This window comes from Phalacrocorax carbo, chromosome 1, assembly GCF_963921805.1.
Source record: "Phalacrocorax carbo chromosome 1, bPhaCar2.1, whole genome shotgun sequence".
Classification (NCBI taxonomy): domain Eukaryota; kingdom Metazoa; phylum Chordata; class Aves; order Suliformes; family Phalacrocoracidae; genus Phalacrocorax; species Phalacrocorax carbo.
The window spans coordinates 146,590,894-146,610,509 of record NC_087513.1 but is presented as its reverse complement, the minus strand read 5'-3'; the positions used below and the strand labels follow the sequence as shown (position 1 = coordinate 146,610,509).

At 41.2% G+C, this 19,616-nt stretch overlaps 1 protein-coding gene across 1 annotated transcript in view; it reads left to right on the top strand.

Annotated features, from left to right (window-relative positions):
- The first annotated feature begins 1,204 nt into the window (after positions 1-1,204).
- AFF3 (ALF transcription elongation factor 3) overlaps positions 1,205-19,616 on the top strand; it is a 280,917-nt gene continuing 262,505 nt past the window's right edge. Inside the window, exons 1-3 of the mRNA XM_064445545.1 lie at positions 1,205-1,236; positions 1,437-1,578; positions 6,840-7,640. Coding sequence (XP_064301615.1) covers positions 1,205-1,236; positions 1,437-1,578; positions 6,840-7,640 — 975 coding nt within the window. The remainder of the gene's footprint in view (positions 1,237-1,436; positions 1,579-6,839; positions 7,641-19,616) is intronic.

The window sequence follows — 19,616 nt, the reverse complement described above, 5'->3', positions numbered from 1 at the left end:
CAGCCAGTATTTTACCCAGCAAAGAGTACACCTATCCAAGCCATGAGCAGCCAGGTTCTCTAGGTGGATGCTGTGGGAGACAGTGTCAAAGGCTTTGCTAAAGTCCAGGTAGACAACATCCACAGCCTTTCCGTCATCCACTAGGTGGGTCATTTGGTCATAGGAGATCAGAATCAGATAAACATAAGATTTTCTGTTCGTTTGGTGACTTCTAAGGCATTGTTTTTAAATACTAATAGCGTCTAACACATCCTATGTATTTTCAGCTCTCTCAAGTCCTGAATTAGATAGCTGTTGGCCTTTTGACTGCCTTGCCTGAGGCATACTAGGTAACGTCACATGGGTAGCTGATGCAACATATGTTTTGCTAACTGGGAAGCGGGTTAACAAGACAACCTTTTCTTATTAACACATGGTGCACTTACATGACATTAATATATATTTCTACTTTACAGATTTACAGTGCCAGAAGAAAGGCATTAGCTGAGCTAAGCAAAATAGGCAATCAGCATAGTCGCCACATTGTCCTGAAATAACACGTAAACCTTATTAGACACGTTGTTTTTCTTTGTGAGGAGAATAAAACATAAGAGACTGAAATGTGCAAACCTGTGTTGTTCTGTGGAAATTCAGGGAAAGGATTCTCTACTTTATGTTGTCATGCATTAAACTAGAATTCTGAAAAAAAAAAGTTAATTTTTATTCTGGATGTCTAAATTGGAACCAGACTAATTTCCAAAAATTAATACTGTTGTGTAATGCAGTGATTTTATTCTCTCTCCAGTTACACTCTACCAGCCATACATACACTATCGTGCCAGTATTCATTTATTCGTGCTCTGAAGTTGTGATAGTGTCAAATCCATCAGAAAGAGGAATTGTTTCGGTAGTAGTTTCACAACTTGGCTGATTAACAGAGATCAGAAGCAGCAGCCTAACTGTGGAAACCACTACAGCATGTAGTTTTAACAGCTCTTTAGGGAGCTAGTTAATGAAAGAATCACTACAGAAACACATCCATGTGAAAAAAGGAGCATTCTCATACAACACTCAGAGGATATGTCATAAGTGGAAATATGTTCATAATTTCTATTTACTCATAGCTGTAATTACCATCTGCCTTAAGAATACTTTCAGTCTTTGTCAAAGTTGCTTAGATATTTCCTTTGTCACATTTCAAGCTAAGAAGTTGTGCACAGACTAGATGCTGCCCTGTGATTTCTTTTTTATTCTTCTGTAAGAATTTAATTATCTATTCTCTGTGTGAAGAAAGCACCAGCATTCCCAGAGACCTGAGCCTCCCCAGCCTGCTTGGACTGGCATTCATCTGATTCATGTTCTTGCTTATTTTTGCCATCTGTCTGCAAACCAGAGTTCTTCACTTTTAAATTCGCACTGGTTTATATGTTGCCCGCTAACTTTTAACTCTTAAAAAGCTATTCCTCTTTCTGCTGCAGCGTCTACGAGCCGGATAGAAACGTGCTGCGAAGGAAAGAATGGGAAAGGAGAAATCAGGAGGCCCAGCAGGAGGATGGCACGTTTAACACCAGTTACTCCCTCTTCAGTGAACCGTACAAGGTAGATGCTTCCCAGCTGGGTGGCTATTTATTTATTTATTTATTTATTCCACAGTACAAAAATGCAGCCTGCAGAAGGCATTGTTTAAGTTTCAGCACCCTCCCACAAGTGCTAGCCTCACAAAATGCACAGAGAACATTTATGGTTCATTGAGAATTGGATTTTTTAATATATATATATGTATATGTATATATAAGCTTCTTATAATGTTGAGCAGCGCACAAGAAGAAATCAACTAGAAATATCCTAGCAATATTGGAGATGGAATTAAAACCAGGAGGTGAAGGTGATGGTGCCCTGTTTTTGCAACACCTAGAAGAAAACAATTGTGTTAGAATTGTGTGTGAAGGTCAAGCAATATAGTAAACATTGTGTTCTGGCCAAGGTTAATGCAATGAAATATCTTGGCATTAGCTTTTTTTTTTTCTATAAGTGTTACCAACAAAATTTGTCTGCTAGATAAGTTTTGCCCTCTCCAAAGGCAGAAGTAACTTACGAGTCTCAATTCCCTGTTTCATTCCTCATGGTAACAGTAGTGTGACGAGGCAGAACTGTCTTTCCGTACTCCCTGTTAGAAGGATCAAGCAGGACCTTCCCTTTGCAGAAGCCTGCAAACCAATCCCTTGTGAACAGGACCAGAGAGCGGTATCCCACAGGGGCTACTCCTCCCCCCAGCTAACCCAGTGACTTTCTTTGTGTGCATCAGAGCATATATTGTCTACTGTATCCTTCCAGTAATGTCCAAGTTACTGTTACACCACCAGGTTGTGAAGCCTTTCCCTTCATGCTGCATCACTTGTCCTTGATGCTTTGGGTGCTTTAGTGCTTCTTTCCAGGAGTCCTGTTTGGGACCTGGCATTTGGCTTCTTAACCTGACTTCCATGCTTCCGTGTTTCTGTCTGTGCTCCAGAGTCAGCTTTTAACTTGCTGTTCTTCCAGATTGTTGTTTGTTTCTAGCCCCTAATAAAAAAGAAAGATCTAACACTTTCAAATGATGTCCCTTGATAGAAGACAGCTCTGTCTGCCTTGCAGCTGACCTCCAGCTGCCCAAATTTCAGATTAATTACAAAGGTATTTAGAAACCATGGGAAAGTCTTGGAACTCCTTAAGGCTCTACTTGAGAAAGTCTACTGTGTGACCAGTCAAGGGCAAATCCATGGAAAAAAGCCTGAAAATCTTAAGTCAGCTGTGTCTTGGCATTTCGTGAGGGCTCTGCTGTAATGGGGACTTAATAATTTTCCATTTGGTAGGTCCAATCAAATAGACCTTTCACAAAAAGGGCCTGTCCTTCTGCTGGGTCCCTGATACCATTTTGTCTGTGGTACCTAAAGTCTGTAATCGTGAAGCTCAAATCACTTATAAAAGTGGTATAGTTGGAATATTTTGTGCACTTCGATTATTACCTGTGTGCCAATGTACTGACTGTCATGGCACAGACTTCCTGTATCATGGACACACCTGTAGTGTCTGAATTATGATGTCTGAAGGCACTTCTATGCAACCACAGTATAATTCCATCAACTTTAACAGGAGCGGATAAAAAAATCATTGCCGGCTCTAGAAGCAGAGAGGATACTGAGTGGGTATCCCATGGGGAGGTCAGAGTAATGGCGCCATCCATGCTTCTCGCCTTTAAACATTATGTCCCTATATTGGACAAGCATGTAAAGAAGGTGCCGCAGAAATACATCCTACAGCTGGCTTTGTCAAGGAAACATGTAGAAGGGCAAAGCCCAGGACAGCAGTATAATTCACCCACAGCTCTGTTGATGTGACAGTCACAGCTGCTTGGGTTGACCAGTCATTCTGACAGTATTGGACATCAAAACTTCAGCAGTGGCATACTCTGAATGTCATGTGTACACTGGCAATGGACCATTGCACTGCCTGAACTCACCCAAGCATTTGTGAACCTTCAGTGTGGGGGTGCAGAGCTGTGGCTTGGGCTTTTTGATCTTATCATGGAGAGAGGCTGACTGCAAAAGAGGAAATCTTTCTGTGAAAGTAAAACTGAAACCTACTCTTACTGTCTTTAAAGATCATGTTCAAGTTTTAGGTGTTTCCAGACAGGAATGAAGTTACAGCAGACATTCACTGCAAGCTCTGATTAAATTCAGTATTCCTCTGCACAGCTTGAGAAACATGAGCTAAAGCCAAAGGATTTTGCCATTTAGAAGGCCATATCTGAAAATCAAAGACAGACTGGAATTGTCTTAAATCTTATGTCCTCACTCACCTTGACATGTATCACTACTCCTGTAATATCAGATTTTCTGAAAAATCCTGACTCTTCAGGTTGCCCCTTATCCTGTTCAGGGTATCCATAGCAACCCTTTATGAAGGATTACAGGAAATCCAGTATCTTTTACTTAAAATGTCTTTTACGGGGGTAAGAAGTAGGAGTTTCATTCCGGATATTTCCTGGACAGAATACCTTGCCTTATTAACCATATCAGAATTTTTAATGAAAAAAATAAAAATTAAAAAAATTCTGATGACCTTCCATGCAACCATGAGGTTTGTTTTTAGAAGTGTTGAATCTTGCAGTCTTCAAATGCATGGATGCATGTGGAATTGCAGAAGAATATCAGAGCACTGTAAGTTAGAAATGTTTGCACAGAATGCTTTTCCTACTTACTAATGTTGTGATCAGGTTTTCCCTATGTGAATGATTAAATAAGGCCAGCAATATTTCAGAGCAAATAACAGGACAAACTGTTGCATTTAAAGCTCATAACAATTTACCTCAGATCCCATCTTGTTCCCAAAAGGATGTACGTGAACTCTTTTGGATGAGATCAGCTGTCCCCAGAAGGAATAAACAACACTGACCAGTTGCCAGCATGGGCCATGGTAGAGGCATTACATTGGTTTGCTGCAGCTATTCTTGTGGTTATCTGGGATCTCTCAATATGAGGTGTGTCTGCGTGACCTTCACATCACATCCATATGAAAGACAATCTGCTGACTTCCCTGGGCTAGTGATAGTCTACATATAATCTGAAATTAGGTTTTTATTTACTTCCCATCCAAATAGCAGCCATCAGAAAGGAGGGGCCTTCATTCGGGAAGTTGGACTTTCCCGGGGCAAAACTTGCACATAAATTCTCTCATGTTCATGGACCTAGAGGCAGCTGGGTGGAGAGCAGCCTCAGAAGCTGTCTGTGCTGTAGGATACTTGTAGTTGTCAGGAGCACCATTCCATTTGGTGGTCCTTGTCGCCATGCTCCTGGCAGGGAAGGAAACTTCCTACACACATGCTGGCTGGATCAGGCTGGTTGCAGGCTCAAGGGCGGATCTCCCTCCCTAGAGGGGAGCTGGAAACACATCTCTCTACATGGTATCTACACGAGGTGGAGGATCGACTAGAAGCATAGAAGAGATCCACTGCGTAAAAGGAAAAATTTCTGCTGGTCAAGGTGATGCCAAAGTGTAGAAGTCATTTCACTGACCCCAGGAGACACATGAGTATATCTCCAACCTTCTTTCTTTTCAGATGTGTGTGATGCTTCCTGCTTTTGAAACCTTGTAAATAGATTCCTCTTCTTTATGACAGCAATATGATTCCTGTAAGCCACTTGCTGTCTGTGAATTAATGCTTCATATTTCTTTCCATAGCAGGTTATTGTCTTTGTGACAACAACAGCTGCATATGCAGAGAGATCAGGCTCTAGTGGTTGAATCATCTTATTCCAAGTTTGCAAAGCAATGTTTTGGATGCAACACACTTGAGTTTTTCCCTTCCCACTTCCCTTCAATATATATTATTGACATATATTAACCTCTGTTAGCATTGGAGCAAATGCATATCAGAATGTAATGTATTTTACATAGTTACAAGGTAGTGTCCCTGAAAATCGAGGGGACAAGTTTCAAGCCAGAGAGGACTGCTTGTAGTGTCTGACTTAGGAATGTTTCCATTGTAGTCCTCTGACAGGTAGCATGTGGCAATCACTGCATGCATTTACAGGACATTTTTGCTTGGATCCAGGTTTTTTAATAGGAAATGCTAAGAAAAAGATTCTGCAATAGGGGAGTTTCCCTTACACTTTGTTTGAGTGACTCGATTTTATTTGAAGGCTTAAAAACAAAAATGTGCCCAATTTTCCAAAGTAACTGATGTTGCTGCTACATCTTTCATATTTTTCATATAACTTTAAGGGGTCTTCTCCACTCCTTTTACTCCCTTCTTTCTCCTTCTTTCTGTTTTCCTCTAAAACAGAGAGTCTTGAGATGAAAGCTTGGCCTTCTGAAGCCAATGGGAGTTTTCTCATCCAGACCTCATGTCTGGAAGAGAGAAAGTAGAACACCACTGGCTCATTAGTGTCTTCCTCTGAAAACGTAAAGCAAAGAACATCACATGCCTGAATTTTGGCAGGGTTCAGAAAAATCTGCTGCATAAATGCTAACGATACACCCTTTTTCTTACAGTGGCTTTTTAAAGCAAGAGTTCTCAATCTTTTCCAGGATGTTTTATTTGCTGGTTTTATTTCTTTGTGGAGCTTCTGCCTTTTCAGTCAGGAATTAAATGGATTATTTTAAAGACAATGATTAATCTTAAAGGGGAGGGAGGATGACTGTGTTCTCCCAGCTGCACACAGCAAGGACTGAGCAATGTGAAGAATTTGAGGGGTTCTGTCCACCCTTTTTTTTTTTTAAGACGAGTGTGCCCTGGAGCGAGCAGCCTGTCAGAGTATTTTCAAAGAAGGGACATAATAACCTGTAGCTTTCCCATTGTCCTGCAAGCTGTCTTCAGGTCACCTCAGAGTATTTAGTTGGCTTACACAGGTGAGTTCCTTCAGTGCTTACACTGGATGCTGTGTGGCCTCCCAGATGCCGTGTGAAAACTCAGGCAAGCAGAGAAGGAAATTGGGAATGCAGTGTTTTCATTCATGGCTGAAGGAGAGCTTGCACTGGGCTATAGGAAAACTTTTATCATGGTCAGATTTAATCTAAACCATTCTGTGTAGTTGCAATAATAAATTTTCTAGTTTCCAGGTAATATACTTTAACTACAGCATGATACCAGTGATAGATTTCTTTTTTTATATACTCTAAGGCCCTTTATAGCTTTTCCAGTTCAGGGTAGATTTAAGATGTTGACAAGTGTCTTCAGAGACAATAAGGATTTTTGATTTCATCCCTCAACAACGGTGCTGAATAAGGCAGTGCCACATCAGTAAAGATTTCAGCAGAAGCATGCAGGGAATTTTGTTTTTCTTACATTGACTTTTGCAGAACACTTGATTTTTGTTTTGCAGACTAACAAGGGGGATGAGCTTTCAAATCGCATCCAGAATACACTGGGCAACTATGATGAAATGAAAGACTTGTTAACTGACCGATCAAACCAGAGCCACCTTGTTGGGGTTCCAAAACCTGGAGTTCCTCAGACGTCTCTCCCCAAGCCCGATGAACATCTTATTGCAGACTCAAGACCTCCGCCTCCTCCTCCCATTTCCAGCACTACTTCTTCCACACCAGCATCCCTATCTGCCCAGCAGAGCAAAAGCACCACGATGGGTTGGCAGAAGGCCGGGCACAATGCCGCTTCAGATGGCCAGCAGAGAGCGAGCAAGCATGGGCACCGGTCGCTGGAGTCACACAAGGGTGACTTCAAACTGGCGAACCAAAAATCCAGTCTGGAGAAACTAAAACGCTATGCATCGAGTCCCACCTCCTCTTCCTCTTCCAACACTGCCCAGCAAAGCTCACTGAGGGCCACGCTAGGAGACAATGTCAATAGAGTGCAGCAGCCAACAAAGCTCAACTGTAGCTCGGAAGGAGGAGCTCAAGCACAAGAGAGGCCAGCAAAGCATGGTGGAGGACACTGCGTCCAAAACTTCCCACCCTCTCTTGCTTCGAAACCCAGTCTGGTTCAGCAGAAACCAACAGCTTATGTAAGGCCAATGGACGGTCAAGACCAGGCTCCTGATGAGTCTCCAAAGCTGAAGTTACCAGCAGAGACGACCAAGTCATATAGGGGAGTGCCTTCTAACAAGCCTGATTCGGCCAGGACCAAGTCAAAGATAGCCAAGTTCAGCATTCCTAAGCAAGAAGAGGTAAGTGTTTTTATGCTTTTTATGACGTACCCCCTTGGATGGATGATGCCTTAGAACTGCAAATTGCATCTGCCTCTTTACACATTTTTAACATACTAGTTTGCATGTTGAATTTTGGTTTTTTTAGCATTGTCATAGTATGTTGCAAATAGCCTCACAGTACTGTGAAGATAACTCAAAAGTGAAATGCTCGCTGTCTTCAGGACCATAACACTTCCTACAATGGCACATTTTCTAGGAGTATATGTTATTTCACTGACTTTTTTTTCCTGAGTGTCCTTATATATAGTCTGGATACTTATCTTTTTTTTCACTTTTTTGCTAGGCAGATGTATTACTTCTAACTGTTCATATTTCATTGACTTCTTTCTCTTTGGCAATGAAATAATTAAATGACGTGCTTGAGATCAGAAGTAGTTCTGCCATCCTCAATGATGTCAAAGTAGTTTTGCAATCTAAATAAAATAGTTAAACAATATGAAATTTGTGGAACAGATGAGAATACAGCAATGAGTGTCGTCTTATAGTTCATAGCATCTGTTTCTGTTTCAAACCAAATTCTGAGAAGATTGAGGTTTGCTTCCTAAAGAACCACCATCTGTAGAAACCCAGCCATGCTACAAGTACGAGAACATGTCTGAAAAAGGTTATAGACATTTCTGTTATCAGCAGTAGATATGAAAGATTTCTGCTTGGACTTATTTTACGTTCATTTATTTCACTTTCCGTTTATGCCAGTAGGACATCTTGCTTTATCACTCACACAGCCTGTGATTTTCTGTTTGATCTTTTTGAATGGGGAGGAAATGGTTCGTTTTGGCAGAATAAGGAGCGATTTTTTTTTCCTGGGGTGTATTCAGAGGTCTGTATGCCAGTACAAAGATGGTCACATCATCCTCTTGTGCAAATTGGTAGAGCTCCCATGACTTAAACAATTTATGATATTTATAGGACTAAAGGACTCTATTTGTCTGAATCACTGTGACTTTCTCAGAGCAGAAACAATGATTGTTTATGCTTATTTGACAGCTGTGGTGTGTCTTGAGATGCTTTCAGTCTTAACAATTTTTTTTCTGGCATTGTTAAAGGAGAGGAAAAAAATCTAATTTTTGGTGAAGTTCTCTGGCCTCTTAATGCCTGTTTTTCAGAAATGGAGTTGACTGTTTTGTTCCCCCATTGGTTCGGTTTGGGAAAGAAATCTCTCTGGAAGCAATTACTTCTCTCAGCTCTTTTAGGCATTATACCCATGTGGTTTTTCTTTAAGTTAAAGTTCCATCAGTTCCAAACAACATGTAGGTGATACGCTGTTCCTGAAAAGGGGTTGTTTTAGGCTCTTAAGCCAGATTTGATAAGCAAATTTAGCATTCACAAACTGCTGTAATTGTGTAGATAGATTAGGTAATGGCTGATCCTAATATCCATTTAGCTATTATTACCTCTTTCAGACTTGTGCTTCTATCTGCAGGTGGGAAGTATTGTTAGAATTAAAGATGCCTGTGGCAATTGCCTGGATCTTTCACATTTTCCCTCTTACCTGTATGCAATACTCTAAGGACTAGTTTGGAAGGGAGTTCTGATAGGCAGGCATTTGTTTGTCTGAAATTCAGAATTTACTATTTGCATTCCAAATTCACCTACCTCAGGAAAGAAAGCCTTCATTTGTTGTATGTAATCCATGCTGATGCATAAGGGCAAATTTATACTGTAGTTTCTAGACATGTAGATGTATTTGAGATTGCTTTAAACTAACTTGCTTAGCTACTGATGGCAAGGTAGGCTATGGTAGGAGAGAGAGGACTGCAGGGTAGCTACTAAAGGGTTCACCAACTTCTCACAGATTTTATGGGATGCAGTATTAACGAAACAGTATTTGATAACACAATATAAACATTTAACTGAAGTAGAGGGTGGTGGACAAAAAACATTGCCTGGTAGGTTAAAAAAGAGCTAAGCAATTATAAAAAAAAGATGGACAAATTACTCAGAAAAAAAATAGTAGGTACTGTAAGTGTTGGGGGTTTGAAAGTGGAGCTAATGAAAGACAATGTTTAGGTCTCACGTTGGAGGGCTGAGAGTCCTGGTGATAAAAGTGCCCAGCTCTTTTTCCTTTATCCTGACAGTTCCTTTGTTCTAACATTTTCCAGCCCAAGTGGCACCAGATGAAATTGGCAACCCACTGGTATTGCTGCAGGGAGAAATATTGACCAAGACTGAAAGTTTTTTTCAGTCAGTGTTGCCTAATCCGTCCTCCCTTTAATTTTCAGTCACACTTCTTTTTATTTCTAAATGTTTTTCCATTCTTGTTATTTGTATCATACATCTCCTAGTGCAGTTTTGCAAGAATTTCCATGCATTTTTTTAAATTCCTGCTTTCATACTCATAAAAATTCTCCTTTGCATCAGAAGTTCACTGTCCCCTATTAGGGACAGAAGTTTTAAGTGGCCCTCAACCCAAAAGTTGTCATGGCCCTGTGAACATATTGCAGGCAAAATGAGGCCTCTCTTGTTCAGGGTGGGGCTAAAGGTGATGACCAGGAAAGACCTTGTATCCCTCGTGGCCATGAGAAGAGTAGAGATGCCATACAGGATGATGATGAGGGAAGGCAGTCTGGCAAGTAGGCTACAACAGTGTCTGGGAAGCTATGTGGAAACAAATGAGAGTGGCAGAAAGCTGACTAAGAGCAGCCAGGAGAATATGGGAAGCAGGAGAGTGGCAGAGAGCTTGGGGGTAGGGTATCTGGAGTGCAGGTGGTGGAATGAAGCTTTATGTCTGCTGAAATAAAAGGTGTGTGGCTGAGGTGGGCTAGGTAAGACAGTTAGTGTGCTCTGGGGGTTAGTGTAAGCAGCACTGTGAGGTGTTGCTGCCTCATGGTCAGCTTGTCGTCCACCAGGACCACCAGGTCCTTCCCCAAAGAGCTCATGTGACTGGCCTCCAGCAGGACTTTGTGCCACTGATCATGACCCTTGGGACCTCTTTTTAGCCTTTGCTTTCTGTCTGCATGCCCTATTTTGTCATTGTACTTTTTTTTTTCTACTTTCACCTCTTAAAATATGTTCGTAGTGATACCATGGTCCAAAGCCTATACTTTTCAACCTGGCCTAGACAAGTTCTACAGCTGCTTAACTGAACTGAAGACTGACCTACAGGAGGCTGTAAGGGAAGAAGGTGCAAATAGGGGAAGCAAGATGTGAGTACAGGGTGTAGGTGTGAGATAAAACATGAGATTCAAAGAGGGAAAAATTGTGGGGCAGGAGGCAGGGTAGAAGTTGCCTAGCCTGACCAAGCAGAGAAGTGAATGGTGAGAAATGACCGTTTCCCCAACTCCTGCAGAGTTGGGGCACATGAAGTGATGAGCACTTCCGTGTGATGTTTCAGTTTTGTTTTCTACATCATGTGACTATAGACAACTTCAAGTTCCGCAGAGAAAACTAGGAAACAATATAAATATAAATATAAATCTCCTGATCTGCAAGTCCACTTACTAATGCACCCAAGTTGAGCCCTCTGTTTCCATGCACTTGCATTTAGCTTATAGTACTTCCCCGAGTCTATCAGTATGTATAATACCTATGCACTTTCATTTGTGTTTACCAGTTTGAAGGAACCATCAGTGGAAAAATAAACACATAATGAAACAAAGTTAAGCCTCCCTGTAAGAACTAAAGAATAAGAAGCAATGTCACGCAAAGCTTGTGTGTCTTCAGCAGGATACAAAATCCTCTTCTGTACATCCCTTGAGGTTTTCAGAGAAGCAGCACACAAAGTTGGCTCCAGTACAGTTATTATTCACTGGAAATAAAATCACTTGAATACAAATTACAGACCATTACTTTTCAATACATGAAAAAGGTTGATTTTTAATGTAGTTCAATACCTCATTTAATATTTTTAATCAGTTTTGGAAAGCCTTCAATATCTTGACACAGACTGAAGCTTATAATTTTTTATAAATTGTTTTAATGAGAACAACTTGGATAGACCTGTGTGTAGAAAGGTAGCAGTTACTCATTTGGGAATTTAATCTTCAGGAGCCAGGTTCATCAGTGTTAATTAGAATCCATACCCAACCTCCCGGTCCTTCCAAAATTATCATATTGCTCTGTAGAAATGATAGCTCGTCATCTGAAGTACTGCTATTTCACATTTTGAACTACTTAGAAATTCTATTGCTGAAGGTGAAAACCCACTGTATTGGGTAGAAGGGAAGAGAAATTTGATACCAAGGTGTAGAGGAAAAGAGCCAGGAAAATCAAGTGCCTCTCTTTTCTAAAGTTTTGTTGAGTGAGACAATAAGAAAAACCTAAGATGGCAAATCATGTTCTTTATATCTGAGTTCTGTTTTTGAATTTCATTGTATAGGCTGCATGCTGCTTTTTTATTACACTGAAGAAGCCTTATCTATTGTCCTTTGCTTACTTCTCTAAGGGTTATGGAGCAAGGAAATCGAGGCTGTATTCAAGAATGACTAGCAGTAGGGTGGTAAAAAGGATAGATTTGGTTCTGTTCAATTTGGGAACACATTTATGTGAAATGTAGATAAAGTCATCTTGAGGACATGTGCTTATTCCACTTCATGGAGTACTTACACAGCTTCTCCAGCAGCAGAAGTAATGCACAATAGATTAAATGTTGAATTTTTTTTTTTTTTTTTTCATTTTTGCCCTGATCTTACTCAGGCAAATTTCTGTTTGCCTGGATAAGATACTCTCTGCAGTCATTCTTGTTCGAGTGTCTATATATAGTTATCAGCATCTGGCACACGTGCTAGCAAGTGTTCTTTAAATCTGCAATCTTTTTTTCACCTGTCAGTTCTATCCCCATATATTAATGGAAAGCAAAAAACCCCACAACTCTTTCCTCCCCTTCTTCCATCCCTCTGAAAAAAACCCTCCCAAATATGGACTTAATGTCAGTAATCTGTTCAAAACTAGACTCTTTTAAGTAGCGCTTTGCTGCCTAGCATGTATAAGTGGTCCCATTCCAGTTTAAAATTGAAGGTGGAAGTTCACGTGTGAAAAAAACAAGTGCAGCTACATCTCATTTGACAACAGAAGCTCCAGCGTAGACTAAACTGGGAAGATGGTCATGATCAGTGCATGCTTCCCCTGGAAATATCCCATATCTGGATCTACAGGAAAGTAGAGGGGAGACAGTGTCTCATGAGGAAGGAAAAGGGTTTAGAGGAGATCTGAGTAAGTGCTTTTCCTCAGAGGCATGATGCCACCTTCCTCTTGCTGCAATGGAGCCTGTTGAACTGCTGCAGAACTAAGAGTTGAATCCAGGTTTTTCTTCTGTGCTTCCCAGGGTGTTCAGTTCTGTCCCAGAAAAGCAGAAATGAGAATAGAAGAGCAGTTGAAGATGCTTTTAGATAAAAAGGGAGAGAGAGATTGAATGCATTAGCAAAAAGGTCCAGAATTCTTCCGGCACTGGTTCTAGGATATGCCCAAAGAGGCTGGAGACGTAAGCACAGACTTAAGCGTGCTGATACTCCTCTGCCATTAATCAACTTTACTGAAGCATTGCAGTGCTTGAGAAGCCAGTTAGCAATCACAGCGCTTGAGTAGTGTAAGTATTGTAAGTATGAGCCAGTTGTAGATGTTTTCATTCCCAGATGTTCATGGGAACGAGTTAGCAAGCTGCATTTACAAGAAGACACAGCTCAATTCATCCCTGTAATGGTACTGCTGACCTTCCCCACAAATAAAGGATGTTTTCCCACGTTAAACAGGAAGAACTGGACAACAAGAGCAGTGTGGTGCAAAGATCCCTGCTAGTCGTGGGTTATTCAGGACCTTCGAGTGTGTCTGTGGGAGGGCTGTGCATTACTGCCTGTTTTTATGTTGGAGAGTTCAACAGACTAGGACTGCAAAGAAAGAGGGTATTAAGTAGACAGAGTGGTATTTGAAATGCTCTTAACAAATGCATCAGGGACCACAATGCGCAAAGATGGATTTTTGATATAGTTTTCAGACTGTGGCACAAGCCTCTGCCTTTCTCACATTCTGCAGTCGCCGAGGCACACAGCGACTGTGTGTGCGGGCAGTTTCGCTGAACACAGTTATTCTTGCATGGCAGGGCTTGTAGAAGGAAAATACTGTTAGACACCTTACTTGACTTTTAGAGCTCCCTAGTTTTACTGTTTTTACCCTCAGTGAAACAAGTTTCTTTACCCCTTTGAATTAAATATCAAAATCTTTTCCTGGGAAAGCATTAGCTAAACTCATCTGTTGGTTTTTGAAAATAAAGGATTTATTTACATAGAGCCTAAAGTTTTCTGTATGGACTGATTACCAGCTGGTATGTGCTATGCATTTGTTGCTATGGTGAATCATTTGTTGTTCCTCATCGTTTTTCACTGGTACAATGACTATCATCAGAGAAAAATCTTTTGAAACTGGATGTAAACTTATGATTGTCGAGGGAATTCCTTAATGCATGCACCTGCCTTTTTGCCAGTTTTCCCTGGGGTTGTTTTTTTTTCTAATTATTGAAAAAATATTTTGAGCAGTTCATTGGGTTCTCTCATAAGTCAGATCCTCCCTTTGGTAAAACTGGTCTTTCCATCTTTTCAAAAGTTGGAAAAGTAACCACTTTAGGAAAAGGAGAGCTCAGTGGATGTGAGAATACGGTTCATTGTGAGACAAGTGTATTCCTCTTGCATTTTTTTATCCCCGCAGAGTGGATGGTTTGGTTTATGAATCAGCTCTGGAGTTGATACAAAAGTGCGTGCATAAAAATGTCCGCAACCCTGTATAATTGCTTCTTTAGTTCCTTTTGGTAAGCACTAAAGTTATTGATGAAGGAAATAAGATTTCTAGAACTACAAAAAATGGTTTTTAATTGCTCATTTTGTCTGATATTTTTGAATCCATTGTAGTGCTTATGATGATGATAACTGGATGTAATAAAAATCCTCCCTACCAGAAACAAAGTGGTCTAATAGACCTCCTTTGCGAAATGTGCCTCAGAAGATACATGGCATTGCTATCATTTTTCCACCTTTGGCCCCATTAACATGGATTGCTCCCAGGCCTGTAAGGGGATTCAGTAGTTGGAGAAGGCGTTCCTTTTCTGGATGCGGCTGCAGGAGCTGTGCGCTGCGGCACGGTGCTCCTGCAAGCACAAGTAGCTGTCCTCAGCGCGAGGCTTCGGCTGAGCATCTCCTCCCCATCTGCTTCGTGGCTCTTTAAACAAAGGAGTGCTTAGAAAGGGTCAGGGTACGGACAGGGAGCGAGGGTGGGCTTGCTGTGGATTTCAGATTACCAGTGAAATACTTAGACGCACTCTGCTTCTCAGACCTTAAATTGCACAACACTAGAGCGTTGTATCAGTGTGCAGTCAGGTGTGGAGTCCAAGCTTTCGTTGCTCCTGCAGAGCAGTTATTAATGCCAACTCACATTCTCCTTTCCAATAATTATAGCAGGGGTAGAGCGTTTCTGTCTACTCTTTGTCTTCACAGCCATCTACAAGGGATCATGCAGGATGTAAAGGTGGTTTAGAATTTTTTTTTTTTTAAATATCCATGAAAAGTATTTTACTGCTTTGTTCTGTAGTTTCCCCGGTCTTTCATGAATCAGAGTGACGTGAAACTGTCACCACTGAACATACTCTTGGGGGTCAGTTTTGACTGATAAGCAAGAGAACCAAAGGAAAATACAGCGAGCTTCACAGATCACTGTTAATTCCAGCTAAATAAATAATGTATATGTGCCACTTGATATATAAGGTTAAAGAGGTCAGGCCTCCAGTAATTGTTGTAAATGCATCCAGGCAGGCCAGAAGCAGTTAAATTCTTTATTGTTGGTCACATATGCACTTATAGTAAATGAAGACAAATATACCCTTAAATATCTGCATGTAACATACTTTATTCACCCTGCATGTCGTAAAGTTGTCATTTTCGTAGCACTTCTGAATATGGAAGATCTATCCCTGTGGTATCACAAAATAGCTTCCTAGAAAAGTAATTAACAGAAGGCTTTTTTTTTTTAAGTTCAGAAAAGATAAATAATGTAGGCGTCTGATTTCCTGTCATTCTTGGTTAACTTTGTATGAAAATGGATAGCTTCCAAATTAAAGCAGGCACCGGCCTGTCTGGAGAAAAATGCATCTGTAAAGATATGTGTACATTACACATTCATGCAGTTTCGAATCTCTTAATTGTATTTTATATATAACAATTGCATGTTCTGAACTATGGTACATTTTTTTACTACATGAGTTAAAACCAGCATGCCAGAAAGGCTGAGGTTGCTTCTTGCACGGTTCAGGATAAGCATTTCCTTTCCCAAATTCCCTTATACATGCCCCACTCTTTTCCCTCCCCACCAGCATGTTTCTCTGAGCGATGGAAGCTCGGTATGAGGTGGCTTTACACCACACTTTATTCACAAGATAAATCCACAAAAAGCATTCAGGACAGTGAGCCACAGGGTCAGGAATATTGAGATCCAGCATTTTCTCTCAGAAGCAAAAATTTCTTTTCATATTCCTCCGCATTTACTGCAAATGGCTGTAAAGGAAGCTTGTGTAGCTAGAAAGAGAGGAAAACCAGGAGTATTTCTTGTTAACTCTTATCACTAACACATGTTTAAGGAGAGATGGGATTTAAAACTCTCTCTCTGCTTTGTAACTATTTTGAAATGAGATGTTGAAGACGATGGGGTTTTTTCTTGCACACGCTAGAGATTATTAGTATTCAAATACCAGCAGCATAATCTATTGTTAATCAAATTTTGCATTTATTTAAAGCTAGTTGTACAACTGCATTCAGATGCAGAGACAGGTACAGCTTTATGCGACTACTACAACTTCTAGACCTGAAGTAGAAAAGGGGAAGACAGCTGCAAGATCATTGATTACAAATGCAGTCAAAACCAATATTAATACAAAGTATATAGAATAGCCATGATCTGGCAGTTATGCATTATTTTCTAAGAGGCCTTATCAGATTTTATTTACAATCCCAGGGACATCTGATACAAGTAAACATATTATCAGACATCTGATACAAGAAAACATTAGCTGGTTAATTTCTGATTTCACGGAAGAAGCAGTCCAAAGCGGAAGTACTCGGTCCCGAAAAAAGGTATAGAATGGAGGACCAAGTGCAATGTGAGAGGGGCAGTTTGAAAAATACTGTAAGCATATAATAATGTCTTTTTTGCACCAAATCGTAAATGTTTAGCATGCAGGAAAAGTTAAACATGCATAGATAGAGAGGACGTAAGAATGAGCTGGGCCCCGTAAGAGTGAAGGAGTCTGAGAAAAGAATTACGTGGGAGCCTAAAGAGAAAAGAATGAAATTATGCTTTGAGAAACCCCCCGAAAAGGAGGGGTTAGTCACGGTCTAAATTTTTGTCCTCATGGGAGGACCAAGTGCAATGTGAGATGGACAATTTGAAAAATACCATAAGCAGCAGTTGTAATTTATGATAAAGTCTGAATGCAAGATCTTTCAGTAGTTTAGGGATCGTTGAGCAGGCCCCAAAACTTCAGTTTTTTGCTGCAGTGTTTTTGTTCCCATGAGGAAGACTTTGGGAGCACCCTTCCTTCCCGCAGCTCTTGCTCCCAGATAGGAATGGACCTATGTCTAGAGGACACTCCCAACAAAGAATCAAACTGCATGATTGCAGTTATTTCTAAAGAAGCTTGTTGTCTACCATGAGGACAATAATTTTGACAGTGGCCGTCACCTTCTTCACAGATGTGATATTACTGTCTTGGGAGGAAAATGCATTACCCATCTCCCCCCATAAGCAGTATGGCAATACACACAAAGATGGGCTTGGGTGTAGACATAGCTTCTGTGGGAGGTGGAAGAGGTGAAACCTCACGCTCACATAGGATGTGCCAAATGTCTGTGAACAGCCTCTCCACAGAGCTGACGTTGTCTGAAACACAGCAGTCTTTTTCTCCCCCCCCCCACTCAGAGGGTTTATAGATTCTGATAATACCTGGTTGCATTCGTATTAATAAACCAAAACTGCCACGTCTTTTACTACTGTATCTCTTCCATTCAGGAGTTTCAAAGCTCTTCATAAGTATTAATGACAACTCTGAAAAGAATATGTTAAATCTGGCTACATGGGACTTAGCCAAGGTGCAGGCGGGTGGGGACACTGTTCTTGATGGCACCACCAGCAGCTATGCTGCAGACCAGGCATGCTCCCCTTGGCCCTGTTTGCTGGTGGTCCAGGCTGAGGGACCAGCTGGTAAATGATGTGGGAGGCTGGGGTAGAGGACAGGATGGTGCAGCCGGATCATGCACCTTATCCTGTCCCAGAACCAATGCTGGACATGCTTGTGGCTGGCCACAGTCCCAGAGGAAACACAGGCAGGGTGAGTCAGTGTCAAAGCAGAGAGCAAAACCGCAGAGGCTGAATCCTTAATTCTGTGTTCTGATGTTTGCACTACAGCTTGCCACATAGCAGAGCGGTGCATGAAACTCTTCCATAACTTTGCGCTGGAAATAGAAGTTAACACAGAAGCATAAGTAAAGGCTTCTTGCCAAACTCTGAATTAATGTTTCTCACTGTATTTCTTCCTATCATTCAGGTCACTTGAGGCAGAGACAGTTCCTGAGTGATTATGTCACTTATGGTTTACCACTTCCATCCGAGTTACTCACTGCACACGCTCCACTAGAAATTTGACAGGAATGAATATTTCTTTTTTACATTGTATGAACTTCCTTTGGTCAAGAAGAGATTGCTTGAGGGAAAACAGTCCTTTTCCCTCAATCTTTCTTTGTTTTGTTCCAGAAACGGAGTTGTAATACTTGTGGTTGTTTTTTGAGATCGTTATTACTTTGAAGAAAGTCAGCAATAGTAATGCAGAATAACAGTTGGTGGCAGAAGGTGGCATTTCAGTTCAGAAATGCTATGCTGCATTAATCTATTCACTTCGGGACATATCTTTAGAGCACTGAAGGAGCTTCTTGTCCAGTCTGAGGTGCTTGAGTAATTTTTTTCTGTCTTGTAATTAAAGTTTCTACTTCCCTGTTCAGAATCAGTTTTCTCACCAACTCTTCAGTGAATAAATCTGTGTGAGTGATTTCCTGACAGTTGTACATTAGGAATTATGGCATATCCCTGCACATAACTTACAGAACTATCTCAATACACAGAGAAGAGACCATAAAACACGCTGAATGGGGATTTCTCAGATATGCTAATTGCTGCTATATAAAGAGCATGGGATGAAGAGCTGACACAGAGGAAGTTCAACTAAAAAGTACCTGCCACAAATCTTTGAAGGTTCACAGAGGAGTGAATCCTGCTGCTGCCACTTCATGGCAGAGCTCTGCTGAGTGAAGCCTTTGTAGCTCAGCGAGCTCAGGTAGGGAGAGGTGGCAGCTCCCTGCAGGCCAGTGCCATGGCCAGGCAGGGGCTGGGACATGGGTCTGCCGTCTCTGGGAGCTGCTGCTGGCATCGAGGGGGCCTGGGGTGTTGGAAGTGTACCAGCATGGGACCAATTCCCACTTTCTCATCTCTTTGCTGCCTGGGTGCAGTGCCCAGGCTGGGTTCTCGCCTGCCCTGAAACAGACCCAAATGCAGGCCTAGTTTATTTCTCTTGAAATGGACTGGGTCACATTTTCCACTCCCATCTTCTCCTCTGTGAGCTTGGCTCTCAAAATAAAGCTGCTGTTTACCTTAGACTGGAGTTTTGTGTATTCAGAGCATGGGCTGCTCTACTAATGGACGTCCACTATCTCTTCGTGAAGCTTAGGTTCAGTGACAGGAAGGTGCTGTCCATGTAAATGACCCTCCAGATTTTTTGCAAAATTTGTGCTAAATTGACATCCATGCGGAAATTTGCAAATGAGCGCCGTATTTGTAAAGCACCACAAAATAATTTACAGTGTAGAGGGGGAGAGACAGTTCAGCAAATGTGCTGTAATCAGGTGTGCGTTATACTCTTGTAGCTTTTTTAAATGAAACCTTTTATGCACTGACTTAGCTAGGTATTTTTGC